Genomic DNA, 22,683 nt, shown 5'->3' with positions numbered 1-22,683 from the left:
ATCCATATGTAATAAGTATATGCATATTCTAGTTACTGGGTAGGACTGGTAACCAGATTAAATCGGGTATGTTTTTTATCCAGCCGTGTCAATGCTGCCCCCTAGCCCTAACAGGATAAACAGAGAGTAGCAGCAACGTAAAAAGATGGGTTGGGGGGCACACAATGCAATTAGTCCAGGTAGCAATTTGATTACCTGTTCAGGAGTCTTATGGCTTGGGGATAAAAACTGTTGAGAAGCCTTTTTGTCCTAGACTTGGTACTCCGGTACCGCTTGCCATGCGGTAGTTGGTCTTTGATAATTTTTAGGGCCTTCCTCTGACACCGCCTGGTGTAGAGGTCCTGGATGGCAGGCAGCTTTGCCCCAGTGATGTACTGGGCCGTATGCACTACCCTCTGTACTGCCTTGCAGTCAGAGACCGAGCAATTGTCGTACCAGGCAGTGATGCAACCAGTCAGGATGCTCTCGATGTTGCAGCTGTAGAACCTTTTGAGGATCTCAGGATCCATGCCAAATCTTTTTAGTTTCCTGAGGGGGAATAGGCTTTGTCGTGCCCTCTTCACGACTGTCTCGGTGTGTTTGGACCATTCTAGTTTGTTGTTGATGTGGACACCAAGGAACTTGAAGCTCTCAACCTGCTCCACTACAGCTCCTTCGATGAGAATGGGGGCGTGCTCGATCCTCCTTTTCCTGTAGTCCACAATCATCTCCTTAGTCTTGGTTATGTTGAGGGATAGGTTGTTATTCTGGCACCACCCGACCAGGTCTCTGACCTCCTCCCTATAGGCTGTCTCGTCGTTGTCGGTGTTCAGGCCTACCACTGTTGTGTCGTCTGCAAACTTAATGATGGTGTTGGAGTCGTGCCTGACCATGCAGTTGTGGGTGACACGGGAGTACAGGAGGGGACTGAGCACGCACCCCTGGGGAGCTCCAGTGTTGAGGATCAGCGTGGCAGATGTGTTGCTACCTACCCTCACCACCTGGGGATGGCCCGTCAGGAAGTCCAGGATCCAGTTGCAGAGGGAGGTGTTTAGTCCCAGGGTCCTTAGCTTAGTGATGAGCTTTGAGGGTACTATGGTGTTGAACGCTGAGCTGTAGTAAATGAAAAGCATTCTCACATAAGTGTTCCTTTTGTCCAGGTGGGAAAGGTCAGTTTGGAGTGCAACAGAGATTGCATCATCTGTGGATCTGTTTGGGCGGTATGCAAATTGGAGTGGGTCTAGGGTTTCTGGGATAATGGTGTTGATGTGAGCCATGACCAACCTTTCAAAGCACTTCATGGCTATGGACGTGAGTGCTATGGGTCTGTAGTCATTTAGGCAGGTTGCCTTTGTGTTCTTGGGCACAGGGACTATGGTGGTCTGCTTGAAACATGTTGGTATTACAGACTCAATCAGGGACATGTCGAAAATGTCAGTGAAGACACCTGCCAGTTGGTCAGCACATGCCCGGACCACACGTCCTGGTAATCCGTCTGGCCCCGCAGCCTTGTGTATGTTGACCTGTTTAAAGGTCTTACTCACGTCGGCTACGGAGTGCGTGATCACACCGTCGTCCGGAACAGCTGATGCTCTCATGCATGCCTCAGTGTTGCTTGCCTCAAAGCGAGCATAGAAGTGATTTAGCTCGTCAGGTAGGCTCGTGTCACTGAGCAGCTCGCGGCTGTGCTTCCCTTTTGTAGTCTGTAATAGTTTGCAAGCCCTGCCACGTAAGATGAGCGTCGGTGCCGGTGTAGTATGATTCAATCTTAGCCCTGTATTGACGGTTTGCCTGTTTGATGGTTCGTTGCAGGGCATAGCAGGATTTCTAGTAAGCTTCCTGGTTAGAGTCCCACACCTTGAAAGTGGCAGCTCTACCCTTTAGCTCAGTGCGAATGTTGCCTGTAATCCATGGCTTCTGGTTGGGGTATGTACGTACAGTCACTGTGGGGACGACGTCCTCGATTGCACTTATTGATAAAGCCAGTGACTGATGTGGTGTACTCCTCAATGCCATCGGAAGAATCCCGGAACATGTTCCAGTCTGTGATAGCAAAACAGTCCTGTAGTTTAGCATCTGCTTCATCTGACCACTTTTTTATAGATCTAGTCACTGGTGCTTCCTGCTTTAATTTTAGCTTGTAAGCAGGAATAAGGAGGATAGAGTTGTGGTCGGATTTACCAAATGGAGGGCGAGGGAGAGCTTTGTACGCGTCTCTGTGTGTGGAGTACAGGTGATCTAGAAATCTTTTCCTTCTGGTTGCACATTTAACATGTTGATAGAAATTTGGTAGAACTGATTTAAGTTTCCCTGCTTATGCACAGTTTATAGGGGAGAAATGATCTTATACCTCCTAAAATCACATTCCTCTCTTTTAAAAAAAATACTTTCATCACTTTTCATATTATATGCTTATTGGATGGAAACTTGACAGATAAAGGTGATATGCTTTCCAAGTTAGTGTTTCATCCATACAGTTTTTAATGACATCACAAAATGAAAACCATTATTACATTAGTTTTCCATGAATCCCGCTGACCATTCCCCACATTGTTATGTTAAGAATATTATTCCAGTATTCACTTTTGACCGTGTTAGAGTTTAAGAGGGAAAACTGTCTGTGAACAAAATCATTCCTTTGGTTGATGCTAACGGGGGAGAAAGAGCCCCCTTTTCTCCTTAATTTACGACAGGGCGTGGAGGTGTCAAAACCCCCACACCAGTTCCCTCCTCCCCTCTGGAGGTTGTTATTGTCAGGCATTGCCAAGATGATCTGACCCATTGTGATCCTCACAGGACAGTCATGACATACTTTACAGCTGGATTGTGTGTTGTAGTAGAGTAGAGTAGAGGCCTGAGGGCATTAATGTATTGTGAAATCTGTTATAAAATGTATTTTAATGTTAAACATTTTTATTATGTATATTACTGCCTTGGCAGCAGCTAATGGGGATACATAATAAATACAAATACAAAATGGTTGTTGAAAAATGGTTGTACATTTAATACTTCCAGTGATCTAATAGAAGTTAACTGCTTAATGTTACCCTGAATTGTGAATTTCTCTGCCCTCCTACGAATGTTGCTTCAATGTCGAGATCAGTGGTGCCTTCATAGTAATTCTCTTGGTTGGGAAGATAAAATAAAATGTCATTAATGCCATTAAAGTGCAAGATGCATACAAACAGAAAGCTACAATAACACTTTGTTTTATTTAGCAAACGTTAGCTAGATAGCTGTCTGGCTAGCTATCTAGCTAGCTGACTAGACAGGCTGAGGTAAATAAGTAGTTAGCAATGTAAATCTAAAATAAATCTAAAAACAAATCATTTTTTCCTATTTAACAATATTTTCTTGTGTAAAGACAGATGGTAAAGAGTGTTCTCTTTCCTGTCTTCTGAAGCAGAAGGTAGTCAGTAGGTAGTCACAGTCAAAAACACTGTTGTTGTAAGTGCTCGGTGACAATTTAGATAATCTTTTTAGGTGTGTAACCCTCAAAGATGCAGGTAACTTCCAAAATAAAGCAAACACTTGAGTAAATGAGGGATACAAAGCATATTGAAAGCAGGTGCTTCTGCACAGGTGTGGTTCCTGAATTAATTAAGCCATTAACATCCCACCATGCTTAGGGTCATATAGAAAAATGACCAGTTTCCCATTATTTTGGCAACCATGGCTAGAAGAAGATATCTGTGACTTTGAAAGAGGGGTCTCAAAGAGTGGGAGGGTTTAGAGGGTTTAAAGTGTGTGTGTGTGTGTGTGTTTGTCTGTCACCAGATCTCAACCCATTTGAACACTTATGCGAGATTCTGGAGCGGCGCCTGAGACAGCGTTTTCCACCACCATCAACAAAACACCAAACATCTTGGAAGAATGGTGTCACATCCCTGCTATAGAGTTCCAGGCACTTGTAGAATCTATGCCAAGGCGCATTGAAGTGGTTCTGGCTTATGATGGCCCGACGCCCTATTAACGCCCGTGTCTGAATTACCCGTACTTGCGTCCTAAATAGTAGGCCGTTTGAGTAGGTAGATTTTTGTTTTGTTTAATAGTATGCAACATTTAGAGAATCAAGTATACTTTAATTGCCCGGATGTCATACTCATTTTGGCTTTAAAACCGCTAATCAATTAGATATGGGGATGCACTACTGAAACGAATAGCAGGAAACAACGCAATCACACATGCCGCATTCTCTGTACACGAAAATAGAATGTTTAACAGTATGCGACATATGGTTTAAATGCCAGGATGTTACTCTACTTTATGCTCTTCATCTATTCGATGCACTCTTTTCCACAATGCATTGGAAGGGGTGGGCTGCGAGTGATAGGCCCTAGTTCTCTTCAAGCAGCCGAACAACAAAACTAGGATACTTAATTGGGAAGATGCCGGACATTTCTGCAGTTGTGTTCAAATGTAGTCTAAGTAGTTTTAGTTCTTAAAATTATCATGAATATTGCATCGTAGGCTACATCTCTGAAAACATAAGTATTTTTGGGGGGAGGGGGGAGGCTGTTTTCTCTGGGTTTCTTGTTCTCTTGGTCTTCGTCAGAGCTTTTAAACTAAATACTAAACCATCTTTTGATTTCTGAATGTGTCGGCACCGGGGACTCGGGATGTGGCTGCGGTAATGATGTCATGTTAAACAGGCCTTTTGATTTGAACATGTGGATTGTTTTAGTTTTGTAGTCTAGTCTACCTATTTAATTATTTAATTCATGGATCAAGTCCCTCGCAGTCATTCTGATCTCATTCCCAATGATCAGTGCTTTAATTTATTATGTTGCTGTCCAGAGGTTCTGAGTTTGCGAAGCACCCAGCTGTCCTACGTTTTTCTGTGCAATACATTTGAAGAGTTTTGGTGTGTGTACTAGGCTATTTGATATGTTACAGCACTTATAAATATGTTGAAATGGAACCAAAGTATCTGTTTCTGTCTTCAGTCCTTTTTAAATATTCTATATGGGCTACATGGTCGTCAATGGTATAGCTTGAATGTGATTGTCTGCCTATAACCAGCCTGACTAGCTATAAATATCAATTTATATTCTATTCAGAGTTTACCCAAATGTATCAAATTGGAGAAGAGACATTATCAGGCTGGTTAGTGCGATGCAAATCTGTTTAATTTCGAACATCCGCACTAGGCCACACTTACTCAGCCAATCAGGAGCCGCTACTGCATTGCGGCCGTGGCATACAGGATACTTTTTACTGAACGGTAGGCGCTAAATAGTTTGGACGATGAGTAAAAGGAATGCAGTTTAAGTTTGTTGTAGTATGCTAGTATGGGTATTCGGACACTGCCACTATGTTGGTATTTCCTTTATTTTGGCAGTTTCCTGTATCATGTTATGATTACAGCATTGATTGTTATGGTAAAACCCAAGAAACAGATCTGGGAATAGTTACTCTTGTCCCGGGAGATATTCAGCAGGGGTTAAATTTCCCTGTAGCGTAAGTCTTCGGTTACAAACAAAAATGACGTTGTGTTATACTTACAATCGTTCATGACATGTGTAACGGCCACATCTCAAATTGTGTCACCGTCTCTCTCGCTGCAGTCCAATTTGACCTGATTTACCCCTTGGTGCAGAAAAACACACACACAGAGAGGGAGAGAAAAAGACTATTGCATCAGACAGCCACTGGGGCCTTTTTATTTATTTAACTAGGCAAGTCAGTTAAGAATACATTCTTATTTTCAATGACAGCCTAGGAACAGTGGGTTAACTGCCTTGTTCTGGGGCAGAACGATAGATTTTTACCTTGTCAGCTCAGGGATTTGATCTTGCAACCTTTCGGTTACAAGTCCAACGCTCTAACCACTAGGCTACCTGCCGCCCCAGGGCCTGTGAAATAACAGGGCCAGGGCCTGTGAAATAACAGGTCTGGTCGAAGTTGTTCTAAATCTGTCCCTCTAAAAGAAACAGAGGAGAGTTAAAGTTAACACACCAGGACTCCAGACCAGTAAGTCAGAAGTATGGCTTGTGGTTGGTCGCCCCTCTCAGGCTCTCTCCACTGGTTCCGATTACGTGGCTCTGGCCACCAGCACAAAACAAGCAGGGCAAAGTCTGTCCACCCATTATGAAAATATCTTGTTTTTGAGGGGTGGAAGCGGAGATGTTTAGGTTTTAGGTCTGTATTTTGATTCCGATTGAGGTTATGCAGAACGATTTATAATGTATACGGACGGCGTAACTGTAATTTACTGGGTTAAGCCGTGGGATCACTTTTTTCCGTCAGCTTCGGGGTGACTTTATTTTCAGTGGCTGATCTTGCATCAGTAGTGGGTTTAAGGACAGCCTTGGCAGGGACAGCCTTGGCAAGTCCCAGTTCAGTTTGTGCTGTCTCGCCAACTTGTTGTCATTGTTTGTTGGCAAGACAGAACAAACAAATCTGGGACACAGGCTAGCCCTACTACTGACAGCAAAGAAGTTGGCAAGACCGTAGAAACAGATCTAGGACTCAGGCTAGGGCTGGCCTGCCCCAGCAGGAGAAGGGGACTGATTCTCTCAGACCCAACAGGGTTACAGTGAAAGCCAGGCTAAGGTCTTTTCCTCTCCCCAGCAGCCTTCAGTCAGTACCTCCCCCATCCTGATGGCCACACTGTCAATGACCTCTGAAGGTCCTGAAGGAGCGAGATGTGCGTTTGTCAAAGTTCAGAGGTCTTATCGCTTTTGGGTGGCTTAACAAGCTAGCTGCTCGAGTCCGGATGAAAGCAATGTTTACAAAAACTTTACTAGAGCGCATGTGTCGTCATCAGTCGTGACTCCCGTCGGTCTGGAAAGCATTTCACGGTAAGGCCTAGACTTGAGGTATTCGGTGCATGTGACAAATAAAGTTTGTTTTGATTTGGTGATTCGTTAGTCTCATTCAGAGCCCCTGCCTTCATTTCTATGTCAGCTTTCCATTCCAATCACCACACTGAGAGCCGTTAGCATGTGTCATAAATAGTCTCTTATGAACTTGTCACGGCCCTTGAAGAAATCATGGTTTACTTGAGCAGCAGTTGTACCTGGCTACTCATGAGCCACTTCCTAATGTATTCTACAGTCGCATGAGTAATGGTAATAGCTCCCTCCTGTTTGGATAACAATGAGTCAAACCAAAGGAAGTAGCTTTAATCTGTGTTTTGCTGTGGTGGTAATGCATTTCCCACTACGCCTCCATCACTCTTCCTCAATTCTGGTTCTGATGCATTGACAAGGGGAGCATACCCACTTAAAATGTAGTGTGTCACCAGATCTGATTACAATTACTTTGAGTGTTTGCTTTAGCCTGCCTGGAGTGCCAGGTGGGCAGTGCTTGCACTTTTAGGTACTGTTCTATTGATTTCCTTGCAACAGGGAAGCTCAATCAAGCACAGGCACAGTATTTGAAATGATTTCAAATAGTGTTTGAACCCAGGTCTGCGTATCACCTCATGCCAAACTTATTTACAATTTGGTGTCTTTTGAAACTCCTGGCCTCAGGAATTTGACATTACCTTTGAGGGATCATAGCTCTCCACTTCAAAGGGGAGAGAACAGGGTTGTTGTGTATGTGGTTTAGTCTGTACGTCCGTCACCACCTGATCTGACATGGGCCCTGCCTGCCTGCAGGCACCCCACTGACGGCACTCCGTCTTGGGCTACGGCAGCCAGGGATGATTGGGTGTCTGTCCCTGGGTGCCCCATTACAGAGCTGTAGCATTACCTATACGCATCAGATGGAATTGTCATCCCATATAAAACAGTGGTGGTGATTCCAGCAAACTGCTAAGTGTAGATGGAGTTCTCTGTCGATGGAAATTCAAATGCAGAGCAATATGGGAAATCGTGGTTGTTGAGTTCATACTGTATAAGAGCCTCATATAAAAACAGAGCGAGGCAATCTGCCTTTAATTTGTGGCGGTGAACTAAGAATGTCCCACTGTGAAGTAGAGCTGAATCGGTCTGTGAAGAGTGGGTGGGTTGTAGATGAAAGCTTTGTTTGGTTCAAAGCAGCCTCTCACTCTTACTGTGAGGTTGAATGACTGACCCTTGACCTCTGACCCCCCCCCCCCCAGGTGATGAAGACCTACCACATGTACCACACGGAGAGCATCAGCGCCGAGAGCAAGCTGAAAGAGGCAGAGAAGCAGGAGGAGAAGCAGATCGGCCGGGCCGAGCCCGTCTTCAGTATCCGCCTAGAGGACAAGCACCAGAGACGCAGCTCCGTCAAGAAGATCGAGAAGATGAAGGAGAAGGTACAGCACACTTATGGGCCAAGCCAAGCTGTTCTGCACCGGCCTGGTTACGCATCCATCAAATTTGCTGGAACCGTGCTAGAAAGGACCAGCCAGCACAGTATGGTTTGGGACGGCACAATAGTGTGAGAAAATGAGTATTGTGAAGGTCTTTACACTGTCAATGATGATAATGGTTGCTGAAGGGAATGTTGGAATGTCTTCTAATTTAACACAGTTGGCCAGCTGTAATTAGTCACGCTCAAAGATTATATTTCTGTGGTCAAGCTCTCCTCTACATTAATAGTGTATATTTTCACTTTCTACGGCCCCAACTTTGAGGAACTTAACTTAACTTGTTCATCATTTGTAACAGAAACAGACCTCTACCGGCCAGCCAGACCTCCATTTTGTATCAGAAGCAGCCCTGCTGTCGTGTGTGTGTGTGTGTGCGTGTGTGCGTGTGTGTGCGTGTGTGCGTGTGTGTGTGTGTGTGTGTCCCATGTGTGTGATGGAAACCACACTGTCACTTAACAGCCAGATTGCTTTGTTCTTCTCAGAAGGAGCGGGCCTGTTTTCTGTTAGAGCTCCGTGACCAATGGTTTAATGGCCACGGGAACAGCATTTTATTCACAGGCTCCTGCAAAGCGTTAAAATATCTAAGACCATGTCAGTATGTGAGTCAGTGTTCATTGGTCATTGGCTGGTGACTAGCTAACGGTCCCTCTGTCCGTCTGGCAGGCAGACTTAAGAGTAAGTCAGAATGAGCACGGCTGGGAAGTGGCTAATCCTAGATGAATTTGTATTTTAAGCTTGCATAGTTTAGGCCCATTCTTATGTTTTTGTTCTTTTTTTGTTGCCGTAGTAGCTGTTATTTGCCCTCCGCTCCGCTGTTGTCTATCTACGCCAGCTCCTGTTTGCCAGTCATCCTGAAATGTGTTGTGTGAGAGTGGCCATACATTGTGCATGGGGACATGACAGCATGCGCCACTGTCACTGAATGCATTTGTGATCATTCATTTCTCTGTTTCTCTCGCTCTCTTTCTCTTCCTCCCTTTCTCTCACTCTCACCCTCACGCCCTCACTCTCTCTCATATCAGCGCCAGGCCAAGTACTCTGAGAATAAGCTGAAGTCAATCAAAGCACGAAACGAGTACCTGCTGACGCTGGAGGCGACAAATTCCTCCATCTTCAAGTACTACATCCACGACTTGTCCGATTTAATCGATGTAAGTAAACCGCATGACTTGTTTTTAGTTGGGAGAAACGTCAAGCTAAAGAACAGACACTCATTTATCTGCACTGTAAAACTGGGAAAGTTTGGTTGTCAAGGCCAAATTAGAAAGTGTGTTACCAAACAGCGTCTCTACTCCCTCTTCTCTCGCTAATAAGCCCTTGGTTGCATCCAAAATGGCACCCTATGCCCTACATAGTGCACAACTTTTGACCCGAGCCCAATTGGCTCTGGTCAAAAGTAGTGCACTATAAAGTGAATAGGGTGCCATTTCAGACATAGCCTTCTTAACATGCTTAATGATGTTCGCTCATACATTCCTAAAGATCTGAGGGAATGTACGCATTGCTCCATAACACAAGCCGCAGAGAGATTCACTCTCTGCCACAAACAGAGAGCCGCTTCTCAGTCTAAGCCTCTCCCGTTCCCCAGACTTCAAATGAAGCCGTCTGCACACCCAATCATACGGTATGTGTTTTAAAAAAAACGCATCTCACTGCTAAGGTAAATTGTATTACACTCTTTTTTGATCCTCGTAATGTTGAAGAAACCCTTCAGCAGTATTTATTTAGGTCCTTTTGAGACCTAATATCTGGGTCTGTAGAAGGAAACTGATGAGTTTAACAGGAGAGCTGAAATATGAACGATGGCGAAGAGACACAACAAACAAACTGAGGGATGGAAATGACTGGAGGAAGAGAAATAAAAAGCCCAGTGGACTAGTAGCGCTTGTGATTCAAGCTATTCTACTATTCTACCATCCATGTCCTCATGTTATACACAGTACTGCATGACGGACAGTACAGACAGACGCACCTACACACACTCTTCATCACATCTTTAACTTGAATGGGACGTGGGAAAAAGCCCTGCCCCTGAAACACAGTTTTCGACAATTACTGGTGTATGTTGTAGTTCAGCCGTCCCCTCCCTCATATCACCACTCTGTACTCAGTACTACTATGTGCTCTGTACTCTGTCTACCCAGCAGATTACTTTGTTTGCTCCCCCAGAACCCAGACCTATAAACATGAGTTATTTATACACTGGCCTACCTGGGATATAATTCTTCCCCTTTAGTAAAAGATGTACTGTACCATGTCTCTGGAGTTGCCAGCACAGCCCCGGAGAGCGCTGGGGACTTTTAGCGCCGGTGTATTCCAGACAGTCGGTAAGGAAGGGGATCTATGAGAAATGTGACCTCCATGCTAGGTTGACAATATAGAGGTAAGGGCAATGTAATAATTCCATGCAGCAGCGTTCAAAAATAAACAAATTCATTGGACCAGCGCCGTTGCTGATTCCACAGGATTATCATTGAAAACATGACCAGTGGTCAGGAAAGGTAATGAAGTGGCTGTAGATAATTTGGAAAATGTTTCAATTAATAAAATGACTAAAACAGTTACGTGCTTGCGGACTAGTTAGCCGAAATTCACTAGGAATGTGTTTCTTTTCCAATTTGATGGAGAACTTTCTGTACTGACCACATTTACTTCCAGTATTGCTTGTCCCCTTGTTTAGAATTCTTCCACATTTATGAATACTAGATATTTTATATTAGAATCCTCGTGTCCTAAACTTTATATTTTCAACCAAGCGTCCATGCTGCCATGCTGGGTGCTAAAATTGCCTTCCTCCTGCTTTAATTGTGTTTGTGCTGGTGTTCACACACACTCGTGATCTGTCTCGGAATTGACAGGACAGGGTTTCAAAAAAGTTGGATTTGATGAATTGGACCTATCTTGATCCAATGTTATTTAGGCTAGACAAACCGGGCGGTTAGCTTGCCTGGCACAGAGCTTCTGAGTCTGGGTGTCTTCCATCAGCCTCCAATGCTGTCCGTGTGAACTCACAGGCCCTGGCTAATCAATGTCCTAGTTAATGAGATCCAGCATCAGATGCTGAAGGAACTATTCATGTTGGAAACAGTATTCAGGTTCTATGACTCAGGGCCAAGGCAGCTGTCAGAGAAACTATCAGACTATTCTCTTAACGGCCAATAATGTTAATGACTACAGTGTGTGGATATACATTGTCAACTTTGTTGAAACTGTTACAAAGTTGTTGGTTTTTCCATAAACAAACTGGAACACCATGACATAGACTGACCAGGTGAAAGCTATGATCCCTTATTGATGTTACCTGTTAAATCCACTTCAATCAGTGTAGATGAAGGGGAGGAGACGGGTTAAAGAAGGATTTTTTTAATCTTGAGACAGTTGAGACATGGATTGTCTATGTGTGCCATTCAGAGGGTGAATGGGCAAGAGAAAATATTGAAGTTCCTTTGAACGGGGTATGGTAATAGGTGCCAGGCGCATTCGGTTTAAGTGTGTCAAGAACTGCAATGCTGCTGGGTTTTTCACTCCCAACAAGAATGGTCCCACCACCCAAAGGACATCCAACCATCTTGACTTAACTGTGTAAAGCATCGTAGTCAACATGGGCCATAATCCCTGTGGAAGGCTTTCGACAACTTGTAGGCCATGCCCTGACAAATTGGGGCTGTTCTGAGGGGGGAAAAGCGGTGCAACTCAGTATTAGGAAGGTGTTTTGTACACTCAGTGTATGTGTATTTGCTGGATAACATTTAATGTTTTAGGGCAGTCTGCCGAATGTGTTTGGACCTAACCTTTTAGTGCCTGCGACATTCTGCATGGCTTACTATCAGTTTGTCAGAAGATCCAGTAAACGGGACTTCCTGATCCAAATATAGTCTCCTCTTCCCCTCTACCAGTGCTGTGATCTGGGCTACCACGCCAGCCTGAACCGGGCCCTGAGGACCTACCTGTCGGCGGAGTACAACCTGGAGACTAGTCGCCACGAGGGCCTGGACATCATCGAGAACGCCGTGGACAGCCTGGACCCCCGCAGCGACCGCCAGCGCTTCATGGAGTTGTACCCCACTGCTTTCTGCCCGCCCATGAAGTTTGAGTTCCAGCCCCACATGGGCGACGAGGTGAGACACCGAGTTCATTTGTCATCTGTGAAGGCTAGTGCTGTTTGTCCAAATGGTTGAAGACACCTCCATGTTTTTACTAGAATGTATATGTTCAGTCCTAGATTCTTCACAGTGTGGAATTGAATTAGAATTTGATTAAAATGTCTCGTACTAAATGAGCCCTGGTTTTGGTGGCTTAATTGCGTAACTTTACTGTGTCTAAGCCGGCAGAGCAGGTTTTTATAGGCCAAAGCCAATGACAAGCATGTCTCATTTCTCAGCCTTAAGTCGAGTACAATACATTTTACTGAGGAGTCGTTGGCTCTGGCGTCCCTGATATCATGTTTGTTCACAAACTATTGTTCTGCGGCTGTCTGGATTCAGATCTGGGTCAGTGGAAACCTTTGTGGTGGAGTTTAAACTGATTTACTTCTTAGGTTAAGGTTAAAGATTAAGTGAGCCATCTGTCCGACGGCGGTGATGAAGTGACTTCCTGTTCAATGATGATGCATTTCCTCTTCCTGCACAGGTGTGTCAGATTGCGATGCAGCCCCCGGTGAACGGAGAGCTAATGCTGAGGTTCCAGCAGCTCCAGTCCCGCCTGGCCACTCTGAACATTGAGAATGAGGAGGTAAGAGGGAGGCCAGCTCTGACATACCTTGGTCCTATTTAGTCGGCCATGCAACAGAAAAAGTGATCCCATGGAAAACGCAAATGAGTGTTGATTATTGGACCAATTAGTCCTTAAGGTCAGGTGGTCCTCCCTGTTTTAGTCCTTTTTTAAATGTTTTACTTGGAGCTTAATGAACACAACTGTTTGGGTCCATTGTGGTCGGATGTTGGGAAGGAAGTAAAATGCTGTATGAAAAGTTAACTTAAGTCAGAAGTCAGCCAAGGAGAGTTGATGGCTTAAATCATTTAGAAATTGAAGTTGGAATAATTACCATACAACAACAACCTCTCCTGCCCTGCAGGCAGCCTTCAGAACCACACAGAGAAGTTTTTCCCCCTTGTCCCAATGGTGGGGGGAAAAAATCTCTCTCTCTCTCTCGCACTCTCTCACTCTCTCTCACTATATATATATATATATTCTATTTGAACACTCTGTCCCCCACCTCTCAGTTTTGACATTGGCGATACATCCCTGGCTGTAACATTTTAATCGGACTTGTGCTGGCTGGCATGCCTGAGTGCTTGCTAAGTAAAACGCCAACTGGAAGGAAATGTCTGTCTGTCTGCTGCTGCGGTGTTAGGGAGTGCAATCACGTCCATCAGTCTGGCTTCTTGTGTCTCACGTCGTCTCCCGTCTGACCTGCTATCTCCGCTCCCTCCTCTCGTCTCACATCAGTGCACACAGCCTTCTCTGTTTGATATCACAAAGAAATAAGGACTTGGGAATGAATGCTTGTGAATGTGGCAGTCAGTTTCCGCTGCTTCAAGAGATTTCAGACTGGCTTGATTATACAACAAAATAAAGTTTATAGATATGTGTTTTTTGTCAGAGATGATGCAAGTTCTCAGTATCTTTTTTAAACTTTTCTATTGTAGGGTCTAGTACTGTCTAAGTTATGAGAAGCTTAATCGCCTGCCAACCCTCAATTTCCTATCGTACACTGTCATTCTCCCTGTCCAGACCTATAGTGTTGTAGTACTGTGTGTTTGTGGTTTGACTGGGGTATTTCATGCTGGGCTACAAGGCTCAGGCTATCACACTGGGTGTGTAATGTATTTCTGAACGGGGAGTTGTTGTTGATGCCTAAGCCCAGCTGGTGCTTTCACACTGGCTGTATGTAGTCAGTGCAGGCAGCACCCCTCTGTGTGGGAGGTCGTGAAAAGCCATGGTGCTGCATGACCTTGTCTGCCTGGATGAAACGGATGCCCCACACAGGTCAGGACGAGGAATCACTGCTCAGATGGCCTCTTTCTCTCTTTCACCAGATGGCCTCTTTCTTGGCATGGTGTGTAATTGAAAAGGCCTTTCCTGGGGTTGTCAAAACACTGAAGCAGAACTGTACACACATTGGCTATTTCAAACGTGCCAAGCTGTCAATCCCTTGCTTTTTCCGTCCTTGTTTTCTCAATTCCTCTCCAAGCTCATTGGAGGAGGAGGTCTGAGGGAGGGACCTTGGATCCTCTCCTCCAATGCCCTTTGAAAGGAATTGAGGAAACAAGGACGGAGGAGGCAAGGATTTGACTGACCAAGATCTGTTCCAGCCAGGAAGTGAAAAGCTATTTTTTGTTTTCTGCTATCAATTGACATGCAGCTGTTTCCTCGGCCCTTGACTCCATGAGAGGGTGTAAGAAAACATGAATAAGATGATTTATTAATATCAGAGATGGAAGACTCTGGGAGCTATTTAGCAGGGGACGGCCCACTGTGGTCCTCTGGTCGGAGTGTATATATGCAGATATACACTGCTCAAAAAAATAAAGGGAACACTTAAACAACACAATGTAACTCCAAGTCAATCACACTTCTGTGAAATCATACTGTCCACTTAGGAAGCAACACTGATAGACAATACATTTCACATGCTGTTGTGCAAATGGAATAGACAACAGGTGGAAATTATAGGCAATTAGGAAGACACCCCCAATAAAGGAGTGGTTCAGCAGGTGGTGACCACAGACCACTTCTCAGTTCCTATGCTTCCTGGCTGATGTTTTGGTCACTTTTGAATACTGGCGGTGCTTTCACTCTAGTGGTAGCATGAGACGGAGTCTACAACCCACACAAGTGGCTCAGGTAGTGCAGCTCATCCAGGATGGCACATCAATGCGAGCTGTGGCAAGAAGGTTTGCTGTGTCTGTCAGCGAAGTGTCCAGAGCATGGAGGCGCTACCAGGAGACAGGCCAGTACATCAGGAGATGTGGAGGAGGCCGTAGGAGGGAAACAACCCAGCAGCAGGACCGCTACCTCTGCCTTTATGCAAGGAGGAGCAGGAGAATCACTGCCAGAGCCCTGCAAAATGATCTCCAGCAGGCCACAAATGTGCATGTGTCTGCTCAAACGGTCAGAAACAGACTCCATGAGGGAGGTATGAGGGCCCGACGTCCACAGGTGGGGGTTGTGCTTACAGCCCAACACCGTGCAGGACGTTTGGCATTTGCCAGAGAACACCAAGATTGGCAAATTCGCCACTGGCGCCCTGTGCTCTTCACAGATGAAAGCAGGTTCACACTGAGCACGTGACAGACGTGACAGAGTCTGGAGACGCCGTGGAGAACGTTATGCTGCCTGCAACATCCTCCAGCATGACCGGTTTGGCGGTGGGTCAGTCATGATGTGGGGTGGCATTTCTTTGGGGGGCCGCACAGCCCTCCATGTGCTCGCCAGAGGTAGCCTGACTGCCATTAGGTACCGAGATGAGATCCTCAGACCCCTTGTGAGATCATATGCTGGTGCGGTTGGCCCTGGGTTCCTCCTAATGCAAGACAATGCTAGACCTCATGTGGCTGGAGTGTGTCAGCAGTTCCTGCAAGAGGAAGGCATTGATGCTATGGACTGGCCCGCCCATTCCCCAGACCTGAATCCAATTGAGCACATCTGGGACATCATGTCTCGCTCCATCCACCAATGCCACGTTGCACCACAGACTGTCCAGGAGTTGGCGGATGCTTTAGTCCAGGTCTGGGAGGAGATCTCTCAGGAGACCATCTGCCACCTCATCAGGAGCATGCCCATGCGTTGTAGGGAGGTCATACAAGCACGTGGAGGCCACACACACTACTGAGCCTCATTTTGACTTGTTTTAAGGACATTACATCAAAGTTGGATCAGCCTGTATTGTGGTTTTCCACTTTAATTTTGAGTGTGACTCCAAATCCAGACCTCCATGGGTTGATAAATTGGATTTCCATTGATTATTTTTGTGTGATTTTGTTGTCAGCGCATTCAACTATGCAAAGAAAAAAGTATTTAATAAGATTATTTCTTTCATTCAGATCTAGGATGTGTTGTTTAAGTGTTCCCTTTATTTTTTTGAGCAGTATATTTGCAGAAGTTCTGGAATATGTTATGCTGTGTTGGTTAAACCTCTACCCTTCTCAGAGGACAGAGTTGTGTTTACTACAATTCCTTCGCCATTCAACGTGGGTATTTCTCAGAGCTAGCTATTAATCCAGTTATTTAAATTCCCTTTGCCTCTGAGATTTGGATGAAACACGGCTTTAGATAGATACAGACAGTCTCTTTCCTCCTCTCTCTCTCTCGCTAGATGTGTACCGAACTTAATGGATATTCTCCAGGCGTTTTGCACTAACCCTGGCAATCCAATACAGTCTCCTTTGTAGGGAGCCGGTGTTTGTTTTTCTACAGATAAACCTCAGGGTGGCACATCAAAGCTGAGGAGATGTGTGTTCAGTGTTAGCTTAGTGTTGGCCAGCCGCAGCCCTGACTTACTGATCAGGAGATTAGCCTGCTCCTCACCACAGACCCTGATGGATAGAAGTCCTGCTCCTCACCACAGACCCTGATGGATAGAAGTCCTGCTCCTCACCACAGACCCTGATGGATAGAAGTCCTGCTCCTCACCACAGGCCCTGATGGATAGAAGTCCTGCTCCTCACCACAGGCCCTGATGGATAGAAGTCCTGCTCCTCACCACAGGCCCTGATGGATAGAAGTCCTGCTCCTCACCACAGACCCTGATGGATAGAAGTCATGCTCCTCACCACAGGCCCTTATGGATAGAAGTCCTGCTCCTCACCACAGGCCCTTATGGATAGAAGTCCTGCTCCTCACCACAGGCCCTGATGGATAGAAGTCCTGCTCCTCACCACAGGCCCTGATGGATAGAAGTCCTGCTCCTCACCACAGGCCCTGGTGGATAGAAGTCCTGCTCCTCACCACAGACCCTGGTGGATACAAGTCCTGCTCCTCACCACAGACCCTGGTGGATAGAAGTCCTGCTCCTCACCACAGGCCCTGGTGGATAGAAGTCCTGCTCCTCACCACAGGCCCTGGTGGATAGAAGTCATGCTCCTCACCACAGGCCCTGGTGGATAGAAGTCATGCTCCTCACCACAGGCCCTGGTGGATAGAAGTCATGCTCCTCACCACAGACCCTGGTGGATAGAAGTCCTGCTCCTCACCACAGACCCTGGTGGATAGAAGTCCTGCTCCTCACCACAGGCCCTGGTGGATAGAAGTCCTGCTCCTCACCACAGGCCCTGGTGGATAGAAGTCATGCTCCTCACCACAGACCCTGGTGGATAGAAGTCCTGCTCCTCACCAGACAAGTTTTATACTGGAGATGTGTTAGTTGTGAAGTCACTTGTCAGGCTGCCCATGGTCCTGTCCATGGTCCTACCCATGGTCCTTTGTAGCTCAGTTGGTAGAGCATGGCACTGGTAATGCCAGGGTAGTGGGTTAGTTTCTCAGGACCACCCATACGTAAATGTATGCTCTCATGATTGTATGTCACTTTGGATAAGTGTCTGCTAAATGGCATAATTATTTATTATTATATTCAACCCCGGAGTTCAGAAGCCAAATTCACCTTGAAGACCCTCAATGCCAAATGTCAAGAAGGTCTGTAGTTCTAGAATCAAGGTGATAAGAAATGTCTATATTCCATTAGGGACAAGTATCTTTCTCCTTATGGCCTCGTAGTCTCAGGCCCCCCCAGCAGTCACAGGAATCACCAGGCCTCCTGCTCCAGTCCTGCTGGGCCCCAACGGGCATATCCCAGCAAGCGCCTGTATCTAAAAGCCCTGCTGTAATTGAGCCTAGCAGTCAACACTGGTAACTAGTAGTCTGCTGAATAATACAGGGACTTTCAACAGCTTTTTAGCTGGGAGTGATTCTCTCGCATGCGTGGATCCTCTCCATACTGTGACAGCTGGGCCCATTGGCCTCCACGGGCCCACCCAGGAGAGGCTGGGGAAAGAGGGGGCTCGTCTCATACCCAGGAGTTTGTTAGGAAAGGTACTGTACTTGTGATGGAACCCATGGGCTGGTCCTAAACAGTGTAACTCTGGACCCGTATTCACAAAGCGTCTCTCATAGTAGGAGTGCTAATATAGGAAGACGCAGTCTTTTGGGTCCCATCAAAGCAGAATGTTTGTCAATCCCGTCACGCGAAATGAAGGGTATTTTAAGCACCCTCATTCCACTCAGTATCACCACTCCTCATTCCGCTCAGAATCACCACTCCTCATTCCGCTCAGAATCACCACTCCTCATTCCGCTCAGAATCACCACTCCTCATTCCGCTCAGAATCACCACTCCTCATTCCGCTCAGAATCACCACTCCTCATTCCGCTCAGAATCACCACTCCTCATTCCGCTCAGAATCACCACTCCTCATTCCGCTCAGAATCACCACTCCTCATTCCGCTCAGAATCACCACTCCTCATTCGGCTCAGAATCACCACTCCTCATTCGGCTCAGAATCACCACTCCTCATTCGGCTCAGAATCACCACTCCTCATTCGGCTCAGAATCACCACTCCTCATTCGGCTCAGAATCACCACTCCTCATTCGGCTCAGAATCACCACTCCTCATTCCGCTCAGTATCACCACTCATCTGAAACTTTCAAATGATCCAGTTCCCTTAGTAATTGAAGATAGTACTATAATAGCGATAGCCTGAAAATTTTGTTTGGTGATTTAGGACGTCTTTAATTTGAAACGTCTAAGTTATGAGAAGCTTAATCGCCTGCCAACCCTCAATTTCCTATCGTACACTGTCATTCTCCCTGTCCAGACCTATAGTGTTGTAGTACTGTGTGTTTGTGGTTTGACTGGGGTATTTCATGCTGGGCTACAAGGCTCAGGCTATCACACTGGGTGTGTAATGTATTTCTGAACGGGGAGTTGTTGTTGATGCCTAAGCCCAGCTGGTGCTTTCACACTGGCTGTATGTAGTCAGTGCAGGTAGCACCCCTCTGTGTGGGAGGTCGTGAAAAGCCATGGTGCTGCATGACCTTGTCTGCCTGGATGAAACGGATGCCCCACACAGGTCAGGACGAGGAACCACTGCTCTGTGTCCTGCCCACCAGATGGCCTCTCTTTCTTGGCATGGTGTCCCATTTCTGGTTTTTGCTTAACATAGTGACGAATGACAGTGGGACTTAGCATGCTTTCTTGGCATGGTGTGTCATTTTTGTTTCTTTGCTTCACATAGCGATGAATGACAGTAACTACAGCCGCTGTGTGTGTGTGTGTGTGTGTGTGTGTGTGTGTGTGTGTGTGTGTGGTGTGTGTGTGTACGCAGAATCAGTTGTGTGATCCGTTAAACGTAACAACACACAGATGAAAGGGGAGTTGAAAGAAAGAGTTTTGGGTTCATTCATACCACCCTGTTTTTCTCAGGTGGGTCAAAGGTTGAATGAGTCATGGGTCAGACAATTGGTAAGACGAGCTATAATCTGTTCCTGTCTCTGTGTCGTAGCTACATGTGAAACAAATGTTGTTCTCCCATTAGAGGTCATGGTTTTCATTGAGATATTTCTCATTCAAGCACTCACATCTCGACTAGTTACTAGCTCGTTTGTCAGAAGTACATGCCTTCTGACTTTGATGGTCACGCGCCTTAACCTCCCTGTCAGAATTCTGTGTTGTATGCAGAGTGGCGTTTTCTGCTTCAGATGGTGGTTAGGCTGTTTCTGTTCTTTGCGAGTTGGCCTCTCGCTCTCTCGCTCTCTCTCTCTCTCTCTCTCTCTCTCTCGCTTTTCTTTCTCTCTCTCTCTCTCTCGCTTTTCTTTCTCTCTCTCTCTCTCTCGCTTTTCTTTCTCTCTCTCTCTCTCGCGCTTTTCTTTCTCTCTCTCTCTCGCTTTTCTTTCTCTCTCTCTCTCTCTCTTTTCTTTCTCTCTCTCTCTCGCTTTTCTTTCTCTGCATCTTTTCTGTGTCGATGACTCACGCTGACACATTCGACAGTCAGTCTCAGGTTCTGGCAGGTCTCTCTCTCTCTCTCTCTCTCTGAATTTCTCTGAACCACTTCATCAGGTGAACACATGCTCTCTGAAATCATGTGAGCCCTCGGCATGCAGCGCCATCCTTTCCCCGTCTATCTACCTCCTAACTCTCTTCTTAGTCTCTCTCTCTTTCTCTTTCATCTCTCTCCTTCGATTCTCCTCCCCCAAATGTATCACATCAGGGCATCAGTGGAATGGGAGTGTTTTCAGGAGCCAAAACTTCTCTGAGTGAGACCTCTTTGAAGGTGGGAACAGTCTGTTCGCAAATAACATGCATTTCTTTAAAGCTTTAACACAATGCATATATCATCCCCTGGAAAGAAGTATATTTTTGACTTAGTCACGGTTACCGTCAGTGTCTAGTGGAATCTTGCATTGTGGTTTCCTCCCTCTGTTGGAGGTGATGGGATATGCTTGGCCAAGCCCTGGCGTTTTATAAGCTCTTGGAAAAGCAATCGCTGACAGTGAAGTGGCGGCTATGGAAATAAGAATGAAAAGCCTGGGACTGAGCACCATTCCTCCCTACCTACCTACCTACCTTCCAGCTCTATTCTATCTGTGTCTGTAAATTGATTGCCCTGGTCTGGAGTCATGCTCAAGGACTGGTGCATTTGTCATGCTGCGTCTGAGAATGACAGAAAGCCATGAATTTCTCACATTAAGAGGGTGGCATAAGTTATTTGAATTGGTTTTTATTTTCTATTTATTTATTTAACATTTAACTAAGCAAGTCAGTTAAGAACAAATTCTTATTTACAATGACAGCCTCCCCCGGCCAAACCCGGACGACGCTGGGCCAATTGTGCACCTCCCTATGGGACTCCCAATCAAGGCTGGTTGTGATTCAGCCTGGAATCGAAACAGGGTCTGTAGTGGCGCTTCTAGCGCTGAGATGCAGTGTCGTAGACCGCTGCGCCACTCGGGAGCCCTGGATACAATGGTGGTAACACCCATGCTGTACTCTAATAGCGCTCAGACTTGGCTACCATTGGGTAGTGTTGGTAGGCTTATACAGTTAAATAGATAAATATTGATTAACTGCGTTGTCGTAACACTTAAGTCTCTCCAGCGCTCCATAACTTCTGTAACTCGCTCAAGCACCCTCCCAGCCAGTGCCTATAGTTTAGGGGTCATAACCTCGGTCTCCTGGATCTTGGGTCAGTGGTCGTTACTCGAGGGAAAGCAACCTACAGTTGAATGTGTGTTTACACCTGTGGCACTGTAAACCTGTAGTAAAGTTCTGGACCTCTCTTGTGTTCTGTTCAGATCAAGAAGACGTCAGAGGCCACCCTGACCACCATCCAGGATATGGTGACCATCGAAGACTACGACGTGTCCGAGTGTTTCCACCACAGCCGCTCCACCGAGTCGGTCAAGTCCACCGTGTCGGAGACCTACCTCAGCAAGCCCAGCATCGCCAAGCGGAGGGCCAACCAGCAGGAGACAGAGCAGTTCTACTTCATGGTGAGTGGAGTGCCCGCTAGTGGTAACCTCTGGGTTATGACTGGAGAGAACTGGGCAGGGTCATATTCATTGAACACAGTAGCAAAAATATTTTCAGTAAGTTGTGCTGACTTTGAGTTCAGACTGACAGTCGCTATAGAAATTGCTGCTGTTGATCGATTGTCTGGAAAATATGAATGCATGTTGACTGTGTTGGATGGTTGTGATCCGTGGTGTCGTGATAGTAGTTGTAATGTATCTTAGTAATAGAGCATGTGACAAAAATAATATGTGCTCACTGTACTTTTTTTTTAGAGCTTTAAAATGCTGAATATATTATGTATTCCCTCTCTAGGCAATGTAACTCTGACACAAAGCTCTCCAAAAATATCTCTTCCTTAGCGAGCGACTAGGCTATTCTCTGTTATTGTGTCCTCCTGGCTGTCTAAAGATGGACATGGTGCGATAAAGCTTTTTTTTAAAACTCCCATTGTCATTGTGTCCTTTGCCCTTGGCTGCCTTATCAGAGATTGGTGTCTTAAGGGCAGGCAACGCTCACTTGGCTCATCAGCCCTAGTAATTACTCTGAATTCTCCACAGAAATTCCGGGAGTTTCTGGAGGGCAGCAATCTCATCTCCAAACTGCAGGCCAAGCACGACCTGCTGAAGAGGACTCTGGGAGAAGGTAAGGGGTCAGAGACCCCAATGTCATGGCCTACTTCTTGTCTGTCCGTCCCCTCTGTCTGTCTGTCCGTCCCCTCTGTCTGTCTGTCTGTCCGTCCCCTCTGTCTGTCTGTCCGTCCCCTCTGTCTGTCTGTCTGTCTGTCCCCTCTGTCTGTCCCCTCTGTCTGTCCCCTCTGTCTGTCCCCTCTGTCTGTCTGTCCCCTCTGTCTGTCTGTCCCCTCTGTCTGTCTGTCTGTCCCCTCTGTCTGTCCCCTCTGTCTGTC

General features: G+C 46.1%; 1 protein-coding gene across 1 annotated transcript in view; it reads left to right on the top strand.

The window, feature by feature from the left end:
- The window catches only part of LOC106573171 (SLIT-ROBO Rho GTPase-activating protein 1), a 158,912-nt gene that overhangs the window by 86,898 nt on the left and 49,331 nt on the right, over positions 1-22,683 (top strand). The window contains 6 exon segments of the mRNA XM_014147891.3: positions 8,033-8,212; positions 9,292-9,420; positions 12,166-12,387; positions 12,899-13,000; positions 21,560-21,757; positions 22,337-22,421. Of these exon segments, the coding sequence (XP_014003366.3) occupies positions 8,033-8,212; positions 9,292-9,420; positions 12,166-12,387; positions 12,899-13,000; positions 21,560-21,757; positions 22,337-22,421 (916 nt within the window).

The sequence above is a fragment of the Salmo salar genome, chromosome 16 (assembly GCF_965601325.2).
Source record: "Salmo salar chromosome 16, fSalSal1, whole genome shotgun sequence".
NCBI classification, from domain to species: Eukaryota; Metazoa; Chordata; class Actinopteri; order Salmoniformes; family Salmonidae; genus Salmo; species Salmo salar.
The sequence above is the reverse complement of the archived record's forward strand: the minus strand, read 5'-3'. Positions and strand labels throughout refer to the sequence as shown.